This window comes from Carcharhinus amblyrhynchos, chromosome 8, assembly GCF_965287045.1.
Source record: "Carcharhinus amblyrhynchos chromosome 8, sCarAmb.v2.hapA, whole genome shotgun sequence".
NCBI lineage: Eukaryota > Metazoa > Chordata > Chondrichthyes > Carcharhiniformes > Carcharhinidae > Carcharhinus > Carcharhinus amblyrhynchos.
The window spans coordinates 120,286,616-120,311,011 of NC_137331.1; the positions used below are offsets into that span (position 1 = coordinate 120,286,616).

The following is a 24,396-nucleotide window of genomic DNA, read 5'->3' on the forward strand; positions in this document are numbered from 1 at the left end:
TGTCTGTGATGTATGGTGAAAAAGTTCTGGACAGCTGTTTCAAAAGATTCATAGTCTATAGTTTGGATAGAACATTAGCAGCAAGGATCTACAGCATTTTCAGTAACACACCTTCCAGGCAGTTCATGCAGTTTAAAGTTCAGAGTTTGACATGCATACTTTTCCACAAATAAATCAAACTGCACAACAAAAACAGCAACAGATATAGGTTCAGTGAGGAATACTAAACCCACTCTCCTCTGTTTGACAGAGTCAGACTGATTTTGATTTTCTCATGATGAATGAGTAAAGGTTATTTTCTTTCTATATTAAAGCACTGTTCATTATGCATTTCAGCAGTGAAGACATTTTTACAGAGTACTTACAGTAGCACACTTCGAGTCTGCTGTACAATTTAGAACATTATGGTAGGGAGAGACATCCAATTTCCCAAGCACCAGCTATCACTCAGTGGCTAGCAGCACTTTGCCCTTAGGATCAAAGGATCATAGAATGGTTAAAGCACAGAAAGAGGCCATTCAGCCCATTCAGTCAGGAGTTGCAGGTTCAAGTCCCAATCCAGAAACTTGGTGCAACAGCCTTGGCTGATGCTCTGGCGTAATATGGTGCTGTCTTTTTGGATGGGGCATTAAAACAAGGTCCTGCCAGCCATCTCAAGTAGACATAGAAGATCCCAGGGCACAGTTTCAAAGAAGAGAAGGGTGTTACTATTTGGACATATTCAGTAATCTGGACAGTTCTATCTGGTAGCCAAGAGCATTTCAGTGTATGTGAGTTACATTGGAATTATTTATAAAATGATATTTTAAATAGTACTCCATTATTGCCTGGGGAGTGCTTTTCAGAGCATTAAATGGTCAGATCACCTATAATTTTATGCATCACAGTACAGCATAATGAAACTAGGATCTCAAAAGCCTTGGAATTAATAGTTTCAATAGGGTACGCATCAACTTAAGAGCAAACTCCCAGCAAAGCCTCATTACAAGTCCTCATCGTTGTGTTCAAATTCCTCCAATGTCTCCTTGCTCCCCATTTCTGTAATCACTGGATATTCGCTTTCCTCCTATCCTGGCCTCTTGTGCATCCCCCACTTAAGTCGTTCCACAACAGCCTGAACCTTCTGTCTCTTTGCCTCACTTTCCCCCATTAAGATGATGCTTAAGACCTCCCTCTTTGACCAAGTTTTTGCTCATCTGCTCGAATTATCACCTTATGTGGCTCAATGTCAAATTTTGTCTGATAACCGCGCCCCCCTTGTGAAGCATCCCGAGACATTTCACTGCATTAAAGTTGCCAGGTTAGTGCATGGTTTTGTTCTGTCAATGACAACTGTGTTAAAATAGTTTGGGCTGAGGATACTGGCTCTAATGTGTATTAAATGCAGTGTTTGATTTGTGATTACTCGCTCTGTTGTATGTTGTTATCTTGGGAGGTTCTGCGTATATTTACACCCCACTCGATGGTTCAGGCAGTATTCAATGTACTGAGTTCACACTGTGTTCGCTGGGTGTACCTCTGTTCATGTTATTCAGACTGGCCATCAGGGACTTCATTCTACCTGCGTAGTAGTCACGGAGATTAAGCAAAGGCAGTTCGGCCAGACGCTCGTCAAATTCGCAGCTCCTCATGGCGTTCTCTAAATTCTTTTGGCGCCGGTAGAAGTGTGAGAATTTGTTGAAGATGAGGGTGATGGGGAGCACGACCACCAGGATCCCGGCTAGAATACAGGCAGAGGCTGTCAGTTTGCCCCCAATACTAACAGGTACCACATCCCCGTAGCCCACCGTGGTCATGCTGACGGTAGCCCACCACCAGCAAGAGGGAATGGTGGTCAAACCAGAATTCTCTTCTTTCTCAATGGTGTAGGCTACGACAGAGAAGACGGAGACCCCGACCGAGAGGTAGAGTAAGAGCAGTCCCACCTCTCTGTAGCTGTGCTTTAGGGTGGCTCCCAATGACCTCAAGCCTGTGGAGTGGCGAGCCAGCTTGAGGACCCGGAATATTCTCATCAGCCTGAGTACCTGCGCCACACGACCCAGGTTGGCCAAGGCGGGACTGCTGTCGATGGCCAGGTTCACCAGCAAGGTCAGGTAAAAAGGCAAAAAGGACATCAGGTCAATGAGATTTAAGGGCCGCTTGAAGAACTGCCTCAAACTAGGCGAGACCAGCAACCTGGCCAGCAGCTCAAAGGTAAACCAGGCAATGCAAAAGTGTTCGGCAATCTCAAAGCGGGGATCGTCTCTGCTGTTACCCTGACTGTCCACTAGTCGGAATTCAGCCATGCTGTTCAAACACATGGTGGCAATGGAGCCTAAGACCATCATTATGGACAGAGCGCTGTAACATCTACTCGCAATGTTGTACCCTGGGTTTTCTGACATCAACCAAAGACGTCTCCGGCAGTTGCCCAAGACCTGGCTGTCGTACTTGGAGGCGTCCTTGTAGAAGGTTAAGACCTCATCAAATGAGGAGGTGGTGCTGCCCTGGTCACTACTCGTATCCTCGCCCTCGTCCTGGTCACCTCCCATTCCCACGGTCTGGAAAGTGGCCCCAGAACCGGAGGGCTCGATGAAGAATTGGCTGATGCCCCAGTACTCAATCTCCTGGCTGAAGGAGAAGATGCAGAGCCTGCCGACAGCCTGGAGCCGGCCTGTCCGGTAGAAGTTGAGGATGTGAGGGAAAAGGCCAGGGTTCCGATCGAAGTAAAATTCCTTCTCGCGGTCATCGTAATCGTCGCAGAGCTGGAGGATGGACTCGGTGGTGCGGCACCACAGCAACTTGGCCAGCCGGGTTTCGGGAAATCGCGACAGGGTCTGGTACCTCAGCCTCCTCTTCAAACCTCCAACATTGACACAAATCTCACCGTCACCCAGCACCTGCTCTCTCTGCTCGCCACATTGGACTTCCTGCACTGGACCAGTCATACTGAGAGCTCAGGCGAGAGGATGAAATACCGCCCTGAAACACACAGAGAAAATACAGTCACAGTGAACCAGTTACCTCAACTGACAAATGGGAACCTAGTGCGGGGGGAATTGAAGCAGGGGGAAGTGGGGGAGGGGGAGATCTGGAGGAGGGGCGAGCGGGGGAGGGAGAGAACTGGAGGAGGGGCGAGCGGGGGAGGGGGAGATCTGGAGGAGGGGCGAGCGGGGGAGGGAGAGAACTGGAGGAGGGGCGAGCGGGGGAGGGAGAGAACTGGAGGAGGGGCGAGCGGGGGAGGGAGAGAACTGGAGGAGGGGCGAGCGGGGGAGGGAGAGAACTGGAGGAGGGGCGAGCGGGGGAGGGAGAGAACTGGAGAAGGGGCGAGCGGGGGAGGGGGAGAATAGGAGGGGCGAGCGGGGGAGGGGGAGAATAGGAGGGGCGAGTGGGGGACGGAGAGAACTGGAGGAGGGGTGAGCGGGGGAGGGGGAGAATAGGAGGGGCGAGCGGGGGAGGGGGAGAATAGGAGGGGCGAGTGGGGGACGGAGAGAACTGGAGGAGGGGTGAGTTGGGGAGGGGAGAGATGAAAAGGAGGAAGAGATGGAGAGGGGGAGAGTTGGAGGATGGGAGAATGGGAAGGGGAGAATGGGGAGGCTGAGAGATGAGAGGGGGAGAGGGGGTGAAAGGGAGACAGGGGAGTCGGGTGAGGGGAGAATTGGGGAAGAGGAATGTGGGGGAAACATGAATATTTGTTACATTTTCACCATCTAAAATCCAGAGTAAAAGGCAGGGAGAGCGGGACAGAACCCGGTTCACTCCCGATCCAGGTTTCTCAATTTCTGGGAAACTTTTTAACTTCCTCCAGAAAGTGGGACAAATCCCAGAGCAGAACCTCCCATCTGGAATTTCCAATAAAGCCACGACGGCAAAAACTGACTTCGTAAAATGGCAGCAGCGGCAGAACTAGATCTGGATTGGAGACTCCAGGTTCAAAGTCCGGCATCCACGTTAGAGACGCTGGGTTCAAACGCTAGGATCTGAGTCTAGGATCCCGATCACTGACTCCAGGTTAAACCTTGGGATCCAGATCTGAGACTCTGGGTTCAAACATGGGATCCAGATTAGTGACTCCAATTTCAAAGTCTGGCATCTGGATCTGAGAATCTGAGATTTGGCTTAGGGACCATGGGTTAAAACTCCAGGATCTGGATCAGTGACTCCAGATTGAAACTCTCTTATTTCCTCTCACACACAGATTATCTCATTCTCTCTTTTCCATACTCTCTCATTCCTCTTCTCCCTCACGTGCACTCCCTCACCCCCTCTGTCTCACACAAACCAATTCTCTCTCATCCCCTCTCCCACACATGGTCTCATTTTCTCTCTCACACATTCACTCTTTTTCTCATTTTCCTCTCTTCAATATGCATGTACGCATTTTCTCACATTTCCTCTTTCACACTCTCATTCTCTCACATACTCTCATGCCCTCTCTCTCACACACACTCTTCCTCTTATTTTGTCTGATTCTCCTTCTCCCTCTCTCATTCCCTTTCTCTCACACTCACTCTCTTTCATTCCCCCTCTCCCTCACACATACATTCTCTCTCATTCCCTCTCACATATTCTCTCATTCACTCTCTCACACACAAACCCTCTCATTCCCCTTCTCTCTCTCTCATTTTCATTTGTGCTCTCTCAAACTCTCTACTGCATTCTCTCACATGCACTCTCACTTCCTCTTTCTAACACACCCTCTCCCTCTCATCCCCCCTCTCTCACACTCATCCTCCCTCTCTCACATGCACTCTCTCATTCTCTCCCTCTCACCCTCTTTCTCTCCCTCTCTCATTTCCCCCTCTCTCACACACACTTTTTCTCTCTCTCACATTCTCTCTCATCCCCTTTTCATGCATTCTCTCTAATTTCTCCACTCAGACACACGCTATCACTCATTCCCCCACTTTCTCTTGCATACCTTCTTTCATTCCTTCTCTCTCACACACTCTCTCTCCCATTCTCTCTCACACACTGTCTCCCATTCCCTCTCTCTCATGCAATCTTTCTCTCATTCCTTCTCACACACAGTCACCCTCAGGCCTTCTCTCACTCTCTCCCATTCTCCCTCTCAAACGGTCTTATTCCCTCTCTCTGACACTCCCATTTCCCTTCATTTCATTCACTGTCTCACACACATCCTCTTTCATTCCCTTTCCCTCATGCACTCTCTCATTCCCTCGCTCACACACACTCATTTTCCCATTCCCTTTCCCACATACACTCTCTCCCATTCATAGAATCATAGAATCCCTATAGTGCAAAAGGAGGCCATTCAGCCCATTGAGTCTGCACCAATCACAATCCCACCTATGCCCTATTCCCATAACCTCATTCATTTACCCTGCTAGTCCCCCTGACACTAAGGGTCAATTTAGCATAGCCAATCCACCTCACCCGAACATTTTTGGACCGTAGGAGGAAACTGGAGCACCCAGAGGAAACCCACACAGCCACAGGAAGAACTTGCAGACTTCACACAGATCATGGCCCAAGCTGGGAATCAAACCGGGTCCCTGGGCGCTGTGAAGCAGCAGTGCTAACCCCTGTGCCACCATGCCACCCTCATTCTCATTCTCTCATTTCTTCTCTCTCACACTCTCTATTTTCTCTCTGTCATTCCCTCTCTCACCCAGTCTCATTCCCTCTCTCTCACACCCCCTATTCTCTCATTCCCTCTCTCCTCTCTCAAACACACACTCATTTCCTCTCTCACACTCTCCCATTCCCCCTTTCTCTTATACACTCTCATTCCCTTTCTCACACACATTCTTCCACACCCCTCTCTCAAAGACAGTTTCTCATTCCCCCCTTTCTCAGACACACTCTCTCACCCCCACCTCCTCTCTCTCTCTCACACACACACACTCTAATCACTCCCCCTCTCCCCCTCATCCTCTCTCACTGTCTCGCCCTGCACCTTCAGAATCACTGCTCTCTGCCTGGAATGCTCTCTGTTGTCTGCTCGCCTCTCTGTATATTTCAGATAACTGGGGGCGGGGGGATTCCTGCTCCGGTTATTCTCTCTCTCTCTCCACCAGCCCCTCTCACTGCTCGTTTCTCTGACCTGACCCTTTTTCGTTCAGGATTGCGCTCTCTCAGCCCGGGGCTTTTACGCTGACTCCCAGTTTGGATCCGGTCAGAATTTCACCCCTCCTTCAAAGCCAGCCCCGGACTCGGAGCTGCTGGGGTAGGGAGCAGTTCAGAGGGGGGGGACCCAGCATTGAGACATCTCCAAAGCACAAACACATTAAACTGGAATTATTCCTCGCTCACAATTATATAACCTGATGTTGAACAAGTGGGTTCAGGTCTTGAAGAGGAATATTTTTATCACAGTCTCAGTGGGGAAGACAGCTCAATACTCACAAACACAAGTCAGCAGCTCAGGGCAGCTCCACTTTCCGCCGTGTCTCATCGAAATGGTTTATTTATTCTGTCCCAGCCTTAAATACTCTGCCCCAGTCTCTCCCAGACTCTCACACGCCGAACCGACCAGGAAGCATCAAGCACTTAACCCCACATTTCATGTAACTGTGTGAATACCTGTCTGTTTGAACCAGAGTGCTCCTGCTGACATGTACCATAGATTCACCTGGCGCACAGAGAGACCATTCAGCCCGCAGCGCCTTACCCCAGCCCCTCCACTGGGGGCATTTCAGAAGCATTTTCCAAGCGTTGTTTTGAATGTGACGGAGGTCTTCGTCACCCTCCTTATCAGGCAGAGTTCCAGAACTATCCTCTGTGAGTGAAAAAAAACTTCAATCCCCCCCACCCCCCAAAGGAGGCTTTTGGAGAGGGTACAGAAAAGATTTACCCAGGATGTTGCCTGGTATGGAGGGCATTAGCTGTGAGGAGAGGTTGGAGAAACTTGGTTTGTTCTGACTGGAATGAAGGTGTGACCTGATGGAAATCTACAAGATTATGAGAGGCATGGACAGAGTGGTAGTCAGTCAGCAGTGAGTTCCAGGCACCCACCACCCGCAGTACCTCAGACTTGGAAAAGTCAATTGCCATGGGGCATATGTTTAAGATGTGAGGGGCAAGGTTTAAAGGAGATGTACGAGGCAAGGTTTTTTTTTACACAGAGTGATGGGTGCCTGGAATTCGCTGCTGCGGGAGGTGGTGGAAGGAGATATGATATAAGGGGCATCTTGAAAAATACACAAATAGACTGGGAATAGAGGGATATGGTCCCCGGAAGGGTAGGGGGTTTTAGTTCAGTTGGGCAGCATGGTCGGTGCAGGCTTGGAGGGCCTGTTCCTGTGCTGTAACCTTCCTTGTTATTTGTTCACCCTCCCTCCCTCCCCATCCTTATTTGTCCAATGAATTTAAATCTCTGCTTCCTCGGGTCCTCCGACCTCTCTGTTAGGGGAGTTAGGACTTCTACGCCCTCTTGACACTTCCTAATTTTACAAATCTCAATCAAATCTCCCTCAGCCTCCTGTGATTCAAAGAAAATGAGCCTCAACCAATCCAAATTTTTCTGTCATTAAGATTCTTCATTCCTGGCTACATGCGGTGCACTCTTCCCCACACGCTGAATCTGCAGTATTTTGTTTTTACAGAAGCCCTGAGACACAACACAACTTCAGGAATTGTGCTTTAATCTCTCCGTGAGCTTGATCCTGAAGTTGGGGTTAGTTTCAGAGGGGTAATGACAGCGAACATTAATAAGTCACTGTGGAAAAACCCAACTATTGATAGTGATGGGAGATTGGGTTTTTACTTTGTTTCTCTGCAGTTCCATTGATCTTTCAGTTTACAATGGAGACTTGGAAAAACCCATCCTGGTATCTAGTTTTTTGCTATGTAGTTGATCTCTTTCCAGTCATAAAGCAAAGTCACACCTAAAAGAGGCAACAATAGCCTAGTAGTATTATCACTAAACTATTAATCCAGAAACTGAGCTAATATTCTGGGGACTTGGGTACAAATCCTGCCATGGTGGAATTGAATTCAATTTAAAAAAAAATCTGGAATTAAGAATCTACTGATGACCATGAAACCATTGTCAATTGTTGGAAAAACCCACTAATGTCCTTTAGGGAAGGAAATCTGCCATCCTTATCTAAAACAAAATACTGTGGATGCTGGCATCTGAAACAAAAACAGAAAATGCTGGAAAATCTCAGCAGCATCTCTGGGGAGAGAATGGAGCCAATGTTCTGAGTCTAAATGGCCAGACAACATAACTACTGGCCCAGTGACTTAGGACAATAACAACACTTGAGTGACACTCTGACAAAGGGTCATCTAGAGTCAAATGCTGGCTCTATTCTCTCCCCACAGGTTGGAGAAAGAATAGAGTTGAGGTTCACGAAGTGGGGTGGTGACCTTGCCACTTCAACACACCACCCTGCTCTCCTGTCTACATGTCCGTCCTTGACCTTCTGCAATACTCTAGTGAACCCCAATGCAAACTGGAGGTAAAAGGACTTCATTTTCTGATTGGGCACTTCTTTCCAGATTGAACACTGAGTTCAACAACTTCAGAAGATGAACTCCCTCCTCCACCTTCACCCCATTTCCATTTAATTTATTTCATTCTGTTTCTTCTTTTCATCTCATTCGACCATTTTTATCATCCTTCTTTCTCATTACCATTTTTCCACTTCTCCACTCCTGCTCTTGCCCCACCCCCTACCTTTCAGGCCAACTGCCTTAATTGTCTGTACCTTTAATCTGCCATTCACACATTTTGATCACTTAATGGATACTTATAGCATCTTTCTCAGTTTTCTTCATCCTTGTTCTATTACAGCCCCCTGCCCCCTCCCATCGTCACAGTATAAATATTCCAATTTTCTTTGCATCCAGACTCGAAAAGTTGCCCCTATTCTCTTCCCATAGATGCTGTCAGTCCTGCTGAGATTTTCCAGAGTTTTTCTTGTATGTCTTCTCCTTACTTTGGATTGTAAATTGTTTTGGGAGATTGACATTTTTTTAAACTTTACCCTTCTATCCCTTTTTCTTTGTCTCTGTTAACCCAATCTTTCTTTTCCTCCTTTTATTTCTCTTCCTGTATTTGATTTGACTCAAATTCATTCACTTTCCTTCTCCCTCATCCCTCTTTTTAAATTCCCATCCTTCAATCTAATTGGTTAAGGAGCCAGACCTGTGGGTCCCTTCATTGGCTCAGGTCCCAGATATCTTTAATTCTGCACACCCCCTACCCCACCCTTCACTCCATTACCAGCTCTCCCTCCCAGCAGGTTAGAGAGTAACATTTCTTCAAACCTAAACATATACAAGTGTGTCTGAACAATTGGGCAGGCAGTGACATGCCTCGCAAAACTTTGTACACCTGGAGGCAAAATAATCCAAAATTCAATCTTGGGATTTCTAAAGATCTTTTTACCAATAAAGTTTTTAAAATCACAAATCTGCTTTATTCTTCCTATAAAACTGTTTCACTCAATGAAAAGGAAACTCCACCTATGTGTAAGCTATAAAGAGTACCAGATTATAGATCACTTTCCTTTTCACTAACACAAAATCGCTTTGCAATCAAATGAGGATAGATGATGTTTAAACTGACGGAGACAAACAGCAAGAGATTGGCTCCGAACTCTCTGGAGGCTGAGTCAAATGGGATGAGGAGAAGCATCTGCTGCACACCATACGCTTTGGGCTGCCAGGAACAGATTAGCATTGTATCTCCAGGAATGCCCCTTTAGCCTCCTCACCATTTGTCAACAATGTATGAAACTCACTCTTTTACCTTGGTGACAGCACTCAGTTGACCTTTCCCTGCATCTGCTGTCTTCTATTGTGAATCAATTTGAATTTAAAATGAGTCATTTAGGATAAATTGCCACTACTCAAGGGTAATTTGAAAGTAAGGACAGTTCCAGATTCTGTTATGCCAGCTTTCGAATGAGTTTTTTTAAAATTCATGCGCAAAATGTGAGACTTGCTGGCTAGGCCAACATGCATTGTCCACCCCTAATTGCCACTGGGAACGTGATGGTGAGCTGGCTTCTTGAATACAATTTTTTTATTCATTCATTCATGGGACATGAGTGTCGCTTGAACTGAGTGGCTTCCTAGGCCATTCCACAGGACAGTTGAGAGTCAACCACATTGCTGTGGCTCTGGAGTCACAAGTAGGCCAGACCAGGTAAGGACAGCAGATTTTCTTCCTGAAAGGCCATTAGTGAACCAGATGGGTTTTTTCCAACAATCAAGAATGGTTTCGTGGTCATCTGTAGATTTTTAATTCCAGATAATTTTTATTAAATTCAAATTCCACCATCTGCCGTAGTGGGATTTGAACCCAGATCCCCAGAACATTAGCTGAGTTTCTGATTAATAGCCTAGCAGTAATATTACTAATACAACTGAGTAACTTGCCAAGCCAACCAATCTATGAGCCTGGAGTCACATGTAGGCCAGACTGAGTAAGAATGGCAGATTTATCTTCCTAGGAATTACATAGTTCTTACTTGCTCAGTAACATAACCTCTATGTTGCCATATCCTATAAGTTAACTATCAAAACTTATGAACTGGTCTCGCTCAATGCTGGCCACAGACTATTTGTTCCAAAATATAGATCTTGTTAAATAGTGATGTGATAAAAACATAGAAAATAGAGGCAGAAATAGGCCATTTGGCCCTTCGAGTCTGTTTCACCATTCGATATGATCATGACTGATCCTCCATCTCAATGTCATACTCTCATTCTCTCCGCATATCCTTTGGCACTTTTAGAGTCTAGACCTCCACAGCCTTCTGTGCTGGATAATTCCACAGGCTCATCACCCTCTGAGTGATAAACTTTCTTCTCATTTTAGTCCTAAATGTCCTACCCTGATTCCTAAGACCATGATCCCTTGTTATAGACCTCCATGGCCAAAGTGGCATGATGGCACAGTGGTTAGCACTGTTACCTCACAGCGCCAGGTTCAATCCCAGCCTCGGGTACTGTCTGAGTGGAATTTGCACATTCTCCCCTTGTCTGTGTGTGTTTTCACTGGGTGCTCCAGTTTCCTCTCACACTCCAAAAGACATACTGGTTAGGGTGCATTGGCCATGCTAAGTTCTCCCTCAGTGTACCCGAACAGGCGCCGGAGTGTGGCAATTAGGGGATTTTCACAGTAAGTTTATTGCAGTGTTAATGTAAGCCTACTTGTGAATAATAAATAAACTTTATCCCTGCATCCAATCTGTCCAACCCTGTCAGAATTTTATCTGTTTCAGTGAGATGCCCTCACATTCTTCTAAATTCCAGTGCACACAGGCACAGTCAACCCAATCTGCCCTCATACAACAATTCTGCCATCTCAGAAGCGCTTTCTCTATAACAAGTATATCCTTTCTAGGCAAATAAACCAAAATTGCATACAGTACTGCAGGTGTGGCCTCACCAAGGCCATAGAATCCATACAGTGTAGAAGGAGGCCATTCAGCCCATTGGCTCTGCACCAACCACAGTCCCACCCAGGCCCTATCCCCCTAACACATTTACCCTAGCTAGTCACCCTGACACGAAGGGGCAATTTAGCATGGCCAATCCATCTAACCTGCACATCTTTGGACTGTGGGGGGGAAACTGGAGCACCCGGTAACAATGTGCAAACTTGGCGCAGTGACCCAAGCCAGGAATCGAACCTGGGTCCCTGGCTCTGTGAGGCAGACATGCTAACGACTGTGCCTCCGTGCCACCCTGTACTGTTGTAGTAACACATCTTTGTTCTTGTACTCAATTCCTCTTGCAGTCAACACACAGAGTCTTCAGAGATAGGCTGGTTAAATGAGCGGGCAAAAAACTTGGCAGATGGAATGGGGGGAAATGTGAAGTTACGCCCTTTTGGTAGGGAGAATAAAGGAGCTGAATATTATTTAAATGCAGAAAGACTACAGAAAGCTGCAGCACAGAGGGATTTGAGGGTCATCGTGCATAAATTACAAAAAGCTAGCATGAGAGTCAGGGAAAGCAAAGGGAATGTTGGCCTTTATTTCAAAGGGAATGGGGTATAAAAATAGGGAAGGCTTGCTAAACCTATACAAGGCACTAATTAGACCATACTTGGAATAGTGTGAACAGTTTTGGGCCCCTTATCTAAAGAAACATACACTGGCATGGAGGCAGTCCAGAGAAGGTTGATTTGGGTATGGAGGAAATTTCTTATGTGGAGAGATTAAGTAGGTTGGGCTTGTTCTCATTGGAGTTCAGTAGAATGAGAGGTGACCTTTTTGAGACATAGAGGATTCTTGGGAGTTTGGCAGGGTAAATGCATTTAAGTTGTTCCCCTTTTTGGGAGTGTCTAGAACTAGATGGTGTAATCCCAGAATAAGGGATTATCCATTTAAGGTGGAGATAAGGAGGACTTTTTCCTTTCAGAGGTTTGTAGTGGCTGGGTTAAGTGCTTCTCTCCATGGAAATCTTTAGTAAAAGGCGAAAGATTTACACAATCTGAACAGAAACCAGAGCATACTGTTAAGTTGTTAAATGTGTTCAAGGCTGAGATAGATAGATTTTTAATCAGTAAGGGAATCGCAGGTTATGGGGAATAAGGTGGGAAAGTGGTATTCGAGAGTATCATTTCAGAGCAGACATGATGTAATTTAATGGTGGATCAGCTTTGAAGGGCCAATGACCTATTTCTGCTCAAATGTCTTATGGTCTTATAAAGGAAAACTTATCATTTGCCTCCTAAATCTGAGCTGGAACTCCTGAGATGACGTCAGGATTCAAAGGTGTTTTGGGACATGTGGAAGTAGTTGATTGGATGAGTATGATTGGGTAGATATTTACTACTTTCATTGCTCATAGTTTGTAAAGTCTTTTTTTGTGGTTTATTGTTTCTGAGGGCTATATTCTATAGTAACAAGGAGCAGATAAGAAAGGCCCTAGAGTCATTGATATTATTTGATTATAAGTACCTTGCAGAAGGTTTTATTTTTTTACATGTTGTGGCGGGAGAGCTAAAGCTGTGGTGTGCTCTTCCTGCTCTCTGTGGGAAACTGAGAACATTCCAGTACCCAGGGCCAGCATATGTACAGGAACTGTCTCTGGCTGCAGCTGGAAGATCACGTTTCAGAGCTGCGCAGTGGCTGGGGACACTGTTCTTGTGTCATGTTACTGGATTTTACCCTCTTTAAATTGAAGTCACATGGCTGAAAAAATTGAGTATTGTGGCTAGCATGCATAGCAAGGCGGTCACACTGTACGTTAAGAATACACAGGTAGGGAGAGAATGGGTCACCACCAGGTAGAGCAAGAGGACTAGGCAGGCAGTGCAGGAATCACATGGTGGCCATTCCCCTGCAGAACAGATATAATACTTGGGATATTTTTGGGGGAATTGCCTCTCAACGAAATTTGTTGTACCATGGTTCGCCCTGCTGCATGGGAGAGGAGTAAAAAGTGTGGGAATCCAATAGTTATAGGGGATTCAAATGCAAGACAGTAGATAGGCATTTCTGTGACCGCAAACGAGATTCCAGGACAGTACGTTGCCTCCCTGGTGCTTGGATCAAGGATGAGTCTGTGAAAAGATCAGCCATGATTGTAGTTAATGGCGGAGCAGGCTCGTAGGGCCAGATGGCCTACCCCTGCTCCTAGTTCTTATGTTCTTATGTATCAGAGCGGCTGTAGAACATTCTGGAAAGGGAGGGTGTACAGCCAGTGGTCGTGGTACACATTGGCACAAATAACATAGATAAAAAGGGATGGGATCCTAAAGCAGAATATAGATAGTTAGGGAGTAAGTTTAAAAGTAGTGCCTCGAAGGGAATGATCTCAGGATTGACACTGGTGTAACATGCTAGTCAGAGCAGAGATAGCAGGATATATCAGATGAATGTATGCCTAGAAAGATGGTGCCAGGGACAGGATTCTAGGGACATTGGGACTGGTTCTGGGAAAGGTGGAACCAGTACAAACTGGGTGGGTTACACCTGGATAGGAGGAGTATTTGCTAGAATGGTTAGGGAGGGCTTAAGCTAAAATGGAGGGGAGATGGGAACCTATACAGAGAGTCAGAGGAGGGGAAAATAAGGATATGAACAAAAGACAGAAAGGGGAATAAGAGAAGTGATAGGCAAAGAAACCAAGGGCTAGAATCAAACATGGCCAGAGTGAAAAATAATGGCAACGGCACAATAAATGTTAAAAAGACAAGCCTTAAGGCTTTGTGCCTTAACGCACAGAACATTCGCAATAAAGTGATGAGTTAATCGCACAAATAGATGTAAATGGGAATAATATTGTTGGAATAACAGAGACATGGCTGCGGACTGACCAAGAATGGGAATTGAATATCCAGGGATATTCAGTATTTGGGAAGGACAGAATAAAAAGGTGTTTGAGTTGCATTGCTGGTTAAAGAGGAAATTGATGCAATAATGAGGAAGGATGCTCGCTGTGCAGTGTAAGATGGTGTTTGGGTGTATCGGAGAGACAGTTGAAGATAATGTAATCTGGCATAAATGTGAACATTTTTGTCTGATGAATGGAGGAAAGCTTTCAGATCCTGAGGGGTATTGACAGGGTGAATGTGGAGCAGATGTGTCCTCTTGTTGGAGAATCTAGAACTAGGGGCCACTGTTTAAAAATAAGAGGTTTCTCATTTAAGATGGAGATGAGAAGAAATGTTTTTTCTCAGAGGATCGAGAGTCTCTGGATCTCTCATTCTCAAAAGGCAGTGGAGGCAGAGTCTTTGAATATTGTTCCAGAGGAACGAGATAGGTTCTTGATTAAGAAGGGAGTGAAATATTATCGCTAGGCAGGAATGTGGGGATGAAGTAACATCAGCCATGATCTTATTGAAAAGTGGAGCAGGCTTGGGGGGCTGAGTGGTCTATTGCTCCAAATTTATATGTTTTTATGTAGGATGTCTTGAGAAGATACAGGACGTGAGTGAGAGAACACACAGGTCACCTGGACTGACAGAAAGGAAGCCTGAGGTTGAGTCAACTACAGCAACACAAGATAGAATCTGCAAGGTTATACCGGCTAGCAGATATCTCACTCAGTAGAATAACAACTACTGCCATTTATATAGCATCCTTATCGTAATAAAATGCCCAAAGTGCTTTGGAGCATTGAAGTGTCTTGAAATGCTTTACAGGAGCATTATGAAGCACTTTGACACTGAGTCACATATGAAAATATTAGGATAGATACTTGGTCAAAGGGATGGCTTTTCAGGAGTGTCATTAAGAAGCAGAGAGAGGGGGAAATCCAGAGCTTGGAGCCCAGCATCTGAAGGTTCGGTCACCAATGGTGGAGAGATTAAACTTGGGTTGCTCAAGGGCAGGATGAGAGGATACAGATATGTCCGAGGGTTGTGAGGGTGGAGGAGATGGCAGAGATAGGGAAGAGTAAAGTCATGAATTCAAAACAAGGATGAGAACTTTAAATCTGAGGCATTGTTTAATTGGGTAGGTCAGTAATAGATGAGAGGGACTCGGTGTGAATCAGGACTCAGTGCGAGTCAGGAGTTATGGGCAGCAGAGCTTTGGATGAGTTTATATAGGGTAGAATATGGAAGGGCAAGCAAGGAGTGGCCTGAAATAGCCACCTGGAAGAAAAAACAGCAGATATGCAGTGACGGTGTGAATGGAGGTGACAATAAGAGGTTGGATGGGCTGGATATGTAAACTTATCTCGAGGTCAGGAATGACACTAAGCTTCCAATAGCCTAGTTCAGCCTCAGACATTTGTCAGGGAGAGGGATGGAGTCAGTGAACAGGGAACTGGGCTTCCAAATATTTAACTGGAAGAAATTTCTGCTCATCCAACACTGAGTGCTGGATAGGCAGCTTGATAATTTAGCAACAATGAAGGAATGAAGCAATGTGAAGATGAGAAATAGGAGCAGTAGTAGACTTATTGAGCCTGTTATTGATCATGTCTAATCTTGGTCTTCATTTTCCTGCCTGCTCCACCATTGCTTTTCGTTACTCGAAGGAGCAAAAATCTGTCTATCACATCCTTAAATATAGTCAACAACGGAGCATCCACAACCTGCTGAGGTACAGAATGCCAAAGGTTCACAAACCCTTTGAACGGAGTGATTTCTCCTCTTCTCCATCCTAAAGTGATGGTGAGCTAGAGCTGTGTGTCACCAATGTACTTTTGAAAAGTAACTCTCAGCCCACACCAAGGGGCAGCACGTAGGTGAGAAATAGCAGACAAGCGGGCAAAGGACAACCCTCGGGAAACACCAGACCTAACAGTATGTGAGCAGGAAGAGAAAACACTGCAAGAGATTCTCTGGCTCCAGTTAATAGATAAGGTTTGGAACCAGCTGCAAGCTGCTCTGGTGAGCTGTTGGAGGAGGAGGGCATGGAATTGTGTGAAAAGGCTTCAGACTGGCTGAGAAGGACAAGGAGAGAAAGTTTACTTTTGTCACAGTCACAAAGGGTGTGGCTTTGATACGAACAGATTCTGTATTGTAGTAGCAACCTGACTGGAGAGGCTCAAACACGGCATTTTATCGGTGTTGAAAAGTGTAACTCACTCCATCATTGTCCTTCCACCAACCTGTCCCTCCTCCCTCACCCCCAACTCTCTATGTACTGAACTGTGGAGAAGAAGGAACCTTGTGAAGACCTGTCCTTACTTAAATATCATTGGCAAACTGCCTACCTACTGGGCTGCCTGATTCAAGACCCAATATCCAGGGGCCCAGTAGCAGGGTGTGTTCGGGATTGAGGGGAAGAGAGTGATGAGTTGGGTGTTGCAATTGCAGAGGGAAGGGAGGTTATGGTGACAGGGATCCAGATTATTCATCTTGGGTCCCAGAGAGCATTTTACCTCTTCATACCTACCTTGATGGGTTCTTCACCAGTGTTAGTGGAGAGCTGGTCAGAGGGAGGGGGCTCTGATCAGATTTGCCCTCAGTTGGAAGTCTGGGTCCCGGGTAGAACTGTAATGAAAGGATCCTACCAGCTGAAACAAACAGGAGCTTTAAGCATCCAGTAATAGTCAAAAGGGCATGAGGCAATGTAGAGGCAGAGTTAACAGGCCATACAATTAAAGATCCCATTTCAGAATTGTAACCCTGTCAACCTTGAGTCAGCAAATTAAAACTGACCCCTTATAGGCTGTTAAAAAAAACAAATAGTTAATTGTAAGATGAATGAATTATGAATACATTTTTTGAACCACAGTTTCATGAATAGATATGGTGCTGCTTAAACCAAGTCTCAGAACTCAAGATGAGAAATCTCACAGACCATGAACTAGAGATTAGAAATCAATTGATGGCTGCTTCAACTCAGTATATCTCGATGTGTTATTGATATCACAAGTATTGAAAGCAACAGCGTGCAATGTGGTGAAAAGACAGATGTGCGCCACACATCTGTTAACTATGATAAGCTTATGCTTTATTATACTGAAGTGCAGTCTAGTCATTGCTGGCCCACAGAAGTGGAAGCATGAAATCTGAGAATGATACCGCACTGAAGGAGGCCATTTGGCCCATGACTTCTGTGCCGGCTCTTTGTTACTCTTTAGTTTTATTGAATTGCCTCATTTTTAAAAATTTGTTCATGGGGTGTGAGGGCCGCTGGCTAGTTTAGCATTTGTTGTCCATCCCTAATTGCCCTTGAGAAGGTGGTGGTGAACTACTTTCCTGAACCACTGCAGTTCACGCAGTGTAGGTACACCCACAGTGATGATAGGATGGTAAGGGAAACTTGCAAGTGGCAGCGTTCCCATGTATCTGCTGCCCTTGTCCTTCTAGATGGTACGAGTTGCAGGTTTTGAAGGTGCTGTCTCAGGAGTCTTACTACAGTGCATCTTGTAGATTTGACACACTGCTGCCACTGTTCATTGGTGGTTCCATTTTATGTAGCTTTTTCCTATTACAAATGGGCAAGGTTAAAATGATCAACAAGGTGTTCAAATCACCTTTTCCTAAAATTGCTACAAAAGAACTTGAGGGGAGATGAGGAGAAATGTCTTCACTCCAGGAATTGTTGGGATCTGGAACAGGTTAATTGGCATAGTATGGGAAGCTGATTCCATGAAGAATTTTTAAGGCTGATCTTTGTGGATAACATGGTTATGGACAAAAAGTGGGACTCGAGGACAAAGCATGACTATTCTTTCAGGGAGCTAGCACAGGCATGACAAGCCCAATAGCCTCCTTCTATTGTGCACATTTCCATGAGTCTACAATTTGTTCCTCTGACAATATAAATGATGAAAATTGAGATAGGTGGAGACTGTCCAGGTTCACAAAAGACTGTCCTGAATTTAATTAACCTAGGGCCACATTTTCCTCTGGATAGTAGAATCAGAGAAAGGTACAGCATAGAAGGGGGTAATTTGGAAGAGCAATTATATTTCGTCACAGCATATACAATATAGAAGAGGCCCTTTGGCCCATTGGGTCTGCACCAACACGTGTGAAACACCTGACCTCCACCACCTTCCCAGACAGCACATTCCAGACTGCTACCACCCTCTGGGTCAAAAAGATTTTCCTCACATCCCCCCTAAACCTCATGCCCCCTAAAACTCACCTTGAAGTTATGTCCTCTCATGGCTGACCCTTCAACTAAGGGGAACAGCTGCTCCTTATCCACTCTGTCCATGTCCCTCATAATCTTGTACACCTCAATCAGGCCACATCCCTGCCTCAGTCTTCTCTGCTCCAACAGAAACAACCCAAGCCTATCCAACCTCTCTTCATAACTTAAACACTCCATCCCAGGCAGCATCCTGGCGAATCTGCTCTGCATCCCCTCCAGTGCAATCACCTCCTTCCTATAATATCAGCACGACACATAGTACTCCAGCTGTGGCCTCACCAAAGTCCTGTACAACTCCCAACATGACTTCCCTAGTTTTGTATTTAAATTCCACTACCACACTTGCCTCCCCCATCCTCGAGTATCTGGTCAACGCTCTTTAGAATTATTTATCTAATCAACACTTCAGGTAGAGTGACCCAGATCCCGAACAAAAGATTAGCTGCATTTAAACAGCTAACCAAAGATGAATATGGAACGAGAAAACCTTTCCTTACAATCTTTACTGTTGTGAATCATAACTTGTGTTAAAAAACGGTGGCAACAAATTAACCGACGTCTTCCAAAGATGAAATGAAATGAACACCCACAATATTGCCAGGATGGTGGGGAAGATCAATGGTAAAAATGGAAGCTGAGTTCAGAATTCACAATTGCACCAACGAGCACACCACAGGAAGGGAAGGTAGAACTTCTGCATTTCAGTACATTGACATGTGCTTGATGGCCAGCACAGACATGATGGGCTGAATGGCCTCTTTCTGAGCTGTAAACTCTATGATTAGTAAAAGCAGAAAATGCTCAAAGGACTCAGTAGGTACCGAGTAACAGAGTTAATAATCTTTCATCAGACCTATAACAGATCAAAATGTCACAGGTTTTAGGCAATTGAAAGTTGAAGGAACTCCAGAGAAGAAAGGAGAGATTCAAGGACAAAAGTTCATTATTTCATTTGAGTTCAATAATTTCAGATCATAACTTTTGTCTCCATTCTGATTTTTTGAATGGTTTTGTGTTTTCTCTAGTTTATTCTTTCATAGGATGTAGGCACTACTGAAGGAACGGTTTAGGACTCTGGCCATTCAGCCCAACCGTACCATGTTAACGTTTATCCTCCTACTACCCAACTATTATCTAACCCTATTTCTATTCCTTTCTCCCTCACGTACTCATCTAACTTGCCCTTTTAAAAAACAGATATTCATCTCCCTGGGGTGACGGGTTCCACCTTCTCACCACTCACTGAAGGACCGAGTCTCTTCACATTGGATTTATTAGTGACTATCTTATAGTTATAGCCATTTATGTCTGTATGTGTATCGCTGGACAGTGATTACTGGCAGATTATTCAAAAGAAAATATGTGCACCTCCTTTTAAGTCAGCGTCTCTATGTGGTGATGAGGAGTCTGTCTCATTGCTCTCCTCTCTGAGGCAGGGTTAACTGAGGTGACGTACAATCTCCCTGCCTTAGATCAGCAAACTCAGGACAGATTTGAGGATTAAACTTGGAATTTTCCTGATCCGTGTGGCTCATTTTCAACTCAGTCATTTGGGGAGCTAAACATTTACAGCTTCCATGATATCAGAATCAAAGCTTTGGACAACTATCTCGTTTCACGTTGAAAATGTGTTTCCCCTTTGGGTTAACTGGAAAAATCTGTTAAAACATGTAGTATATTACAAGCCTAGTTACAAGTCTGATTGTTGCAAGGTTTCCCTGCTACTAATTTCCCTTGGCCAAGTGTTGGAGAAGGAACTTCAATAAGTAGATTGAATTGCCCTCATATATATTCCAGATGCCAAATGGGTTTCAGCTTAAACTTAGCTGGGTGAATTGGTGACTGTAATGCTTCCAAATAAAATATAATATTAAGATGCTTAAATGATTCAAAGATTCTGGCAGCTTAAGTGATCTTCTTTAGTTCTTTTGTATCTTTGTGCATTTCTCTTTTATAACCAGTTCTATGAACCTGAGAGAGTTAGTGTTTATTGTGGAATTCTCATAAAGGGGAAACAAGTTGTGACATCCGCAATGGTCTCATTGGTCTTCTGAAACTACTTCTTCAGTTCTGTGCCCAGGGACAGGTCTAACTCACAGTGCCATGACCCCCACCACAGGAGGCAGATTCCAGCTGGAACAGGGGTCAAAACTTGCACAGTTGCCACCATTCTGATCCAAACCAGTCAACCGAGCCAACCAGTCCCTGCAAAGTGTCTGAGTTGCTGTGGGAACATGCATGGGGCATTGGATAGTGATGGTAAAGGCTCTGGTTTCTTTCCATGACATGGCTGACTAGGAATCTCTCTTGCTCTTACTGCCTGCCAATGGTGTGTTGGAAGTATTTCACAGGCTGATGCTCAACCTGTTTGGTTGAGTTGTGAACACACCTTCCTTGACCATCAGATCCTGGAGTGGGACTTCAACCCGGAGCAGCTGGCTCAGAGGCAGAGTTTTACGTACTGGGCCACCAGATTTTCTATTCATTCTAATCATACAAAGATTCACCACAGAAGGTGACCATTCAGCCCATTGTGCCTGTGAGGGCTCTTTGAAAAGAGTTACCAATTAAGAACAAAGAACAGTACAGCACAGGAACAGGCCCTTCAGCCCACCAGTCAATTAGTCACACTGCCCCTGCTCTTTCACCAAATTTTCCATTTTCATGCATTTATCCAATTCCCTTTTGAAAGTTCCCCCAGAATCCGTTTCAGTTTCCCTTTCAGGTCGTCTTAAAAAAATTCTCCATTTTCCCAATGGTTTCTTTACCAATTACCTTAAGTTGGTGTCCTCTGGCTCTGATCCTCCTCACACTGGAAACAACTCCACCCTGTATACTCTGCAAAAATCTTTCCTAATTTTAGAAGGAAAGACTTGCATTTATATAGCACCTTTTACGACCACTGGACGGTCTAAAGCACTTCACAGCCAATGACCTACTTCTGAAGAGTAGTCCAGCTGTAATGTCGGAATCTTGTAAATCTCCCCTTAACCATCTCTGCTCAAAGGAGAACAATCCCACCTTCTCCAGTCTCTTCATACAACTGAAATCTCCTGGCCCTGGAACCATTCTGATAACTCACCATGGCCATTCTTCAAATGGGGCAGAATTTGACACAATCCTCTGGAGGTGGCCTATCCAGTAATTTGTAAATGAACACACTGGGTGGAAATTTCCTCAATGGGAAATCGTAACGGCGGGAGGATGGACCATGCAAAGATCCATTGATCTTGGGCAGGATTTTCCAGCCACATTCGCCCCAAAACTGGAAATTCCTGCCCAAGGTCAATGTGGATATTGCAAAGCTTAGCAAAAGCAATGCAAAGCAAAGTTTATTTATTAGTGTCACAAGTAAGGTTTACATTAACACGGCAATGAAGTTAGTGTGAAATTCTGTTAGTTGTCACATTTCGGCGCCTGTTCGGGTCAAAGCACCTAACCAGCACGTCTTTCAGACTGTGGGAGGAAACCGGAGCACCCAGAGGAAACCCACACAGATATGGGGACAACGTACAACCACACAGACAGTGACTCAAGCCAGGAATTGAACCCAGGTCCCTGGAGCTGTGAGGCAGCCGTGCTAACCACTGTGCTATGGGCTGGCCAACGACTGAACTGTCCAGCGACCGGGAGGCCAGCAGACAAGGTCCACTGCACATACACTGATTTCGGCACTGACAGATCAGTGCAACCACAGTGGCTCCATCAGTGCTATGCTGCTGGCCTCATCCACAGCAATCGGCTCTGCCCTCTGATTTTTATCGAGATTCGCATTATTGCTATCTGCAGTGCACAGAGTGTGGGAGATTCACTTTGAAACTCCAGCTGAAAAAAAACCAACGTGATTTACTCCAGTTTTCAGGTGAATTTGACAATTAGAATCCCAGCCCAGGTCTGTTGGGTTTGTTTATAAATATACATTTTTAATGAGGTTTTACAACTCCTGAAGCTTATGAAATGGATTAAAAGTCCAGTGATTGTGGGGAGGAAAACACAAAATAATAAGAACTTTCCTATTGCCTATGTCTGTGGTCCAGAGACACTGACACTGAGAAAAGACAGGAGAGAGGGTTCCATTTGCGTCAGAGCGAAGATAGAGATTTTCAGCACTCTGAGAAGTAAACATTACAAGATTATAACTGAATAGTCAGTTATAGGAATGTAAGAGTGAATTCATAAACTGAATTCATAAATGGATAGATATGGCACCCCTGCAATAGAGTGAAATCGCATGCTAATACCTCAAGAGTCTGACATCAGCAGAATGCTGTAAGAAGTCTCACAACACCAGGTTAAAGTCCAACAGATTTATTTGGTAGCTAACACCACTAGCTTTCAGGGCTTTGCCCCTTTGTCAGGTGTGTGGGGAGTTCTGATCACAAACAGGGCACACACTCAGTTTACAGAACACTGATTAGAATTACAGCTAATCAAGTCTTAAAGATGTAGACAATGTGAGTGGAGATAGTATTAAGCATAGGTTAAAGAGATGTGTATTGTCTCCAGACAGGACAGTAAGTAAGATGTTGCAAGTCATGGGGGTTATAAATAGTGTGACATGAACCCAAGATCCCGGTTGAGGCCGTCCTTGTATGTGGAACTTGGCTATCAGTTTCTGCTCAGCGACTCTGCACTGTCGTGTGTCATGAAGGCCACCTTGGAGAATGCTTACCTGAAGATCAGAGGCTGAGTGCCTGTGACTGCTGAAGTGTTCGCCAACAGGAAGGGAACAGTCTTGCCTGGTAATTGTCGAGCGATGTTCATTCATCCGTTATCGTAGCGTCTGCATGGTCTCCCCGATGTACCATGCCTCGGGACATCCTTTCCTGCAACGTATCAGGTAGACAACATTGGCCGAGTCACAAGAGTATGTACCGTGTACCTGGTGGATGGTGTTCTCATGTGAGATGATAGCATCAGGTTGATGATCTGGCATGTCTTGCAGAGGTTGCTGTGGCAGGGTTGTGTGGTGTCATGGTCACTGTTCTCCTGAAGGCTGGGTAGTTTGCTGCGGACAGTAGTCTGTTTGAGGTTGTGCGATTGTTTGAAGGCAAGAAGTGGGGGTGTGGGAATGGCCTTGGCGAGATGTTTGTCTTCATCAATGACATGTTGAAGACACCGGAGAAGATGCCACAGCTTCTCTGCCCTGGGGAAATACTGGACGATGAAGGGTACTCTGTCCACAATGTCCCGTGTTTGTCTTCTGAGGAGATTCGTGCGGTTTTTCGCTGTGGCTCGTCAGAACTGTTGATCGATGAATTGAATGCCATATCCTGTTCTTATGAGGACATCTTTCAGTGTCTGGAGGTGTCTGTTGTGATCCTCCTCATCTGAGCAGATCCTGTGTATACGGAGGGCTTGTCCGTAGGGAATGGCTTCTTTAATGTGTTTAGGGTGGAAGCTGGAGAAGTGTAGCATTGTGAGGTTATCCATGGGCTTGTGGTACCGTGAGGTGCTGAGGTGACCGTCCTTGATGGAGATGCGTGTGTTCAAGAATGCAACCGATTCCGGAGAGTAGTCCATGGTGAGTCTGATGGTGGGATAGAACTTGTTGATGTCATCATATAGTTGTTTCAGTGATTGTTCACCATGGGTCCAAAGGAAGAAAATGTCATCGATGTATCTAGTGTGCCAGCAAGGTTGTTTACCTTTTAGAAAAGTAGACAATTTTTCAGCTAGATGCCAAACAAGCTTTTGGGTGAAAGTTTTGATTATAAACCTATACAAGATCAGAATTTTAAAACAATGTTCTACGTACTGTCTAACTGTAGAGCAGTCTGTATCTGTATTGGAGCTGAGTGCAATATTAGAATGCTGCCCCTGTGATCTCTATGTCAGAGAGATGTATTAGAACTTTGTTTGAGCTGTGAGAGCTGTATCAGAATAAAGAACAAAGAAAATTACAGCACAGGAACAGGCC

At 45.2% G+C, this 24,396-nt stretch overlaps 1 protein-coding gene and 1 non-coding gene across 3 annotated transcripts; both read right to left on the minus strand.

Annotated features, from left to right (window-relative positions):
- kcns2 (potassium voltage-gated channel modifier subfamily S member 2) lies at positions 1-23,424 on the minus strand. 2 transcript variants are annotated; one of them, XM_080195008.1, is made up of 3 exons: positions 23,149-23,424; positions 16,764-16,884; positions 1-2,961 (listed from the first exon to the last, which is right to left on the minus strand). In XM_080195008.1, exon 3 carries the CDS (start codon positions 2,925-2,927, stop codon positions 1,479-1,481), a length of 1,449 nt encoding a protein of 482 aa, XP_080051134.1. In that variant the 5' UTR covers positions 2,928-2,961; positions 16,764-16,884; positions 23,149-23,424; the 3' UTR covers positions 1-1,478. The 2 variants fall into 2 exon arrangements, with proteins under 2 accessions (XP_080051134.1, XP_080051135.1); XM_080195009.1 differs by lacking the exons at positions 16,764-16,884; positions 23,149-23,424 and adding an exon at positions 6,349-6,412.
- LOC145347121 (U5 spliceosomal RNA) lies at positions 12,302-12,419 on the minus strand. Its single transcript, XR_013887778.1, has one exon. It is a non-coding gene; the product is annotated as a U5 spliceosomal RNA (small nuclear RNA).
- Positions 23,425-24,396: the final 972 nt, after the last annotated feature.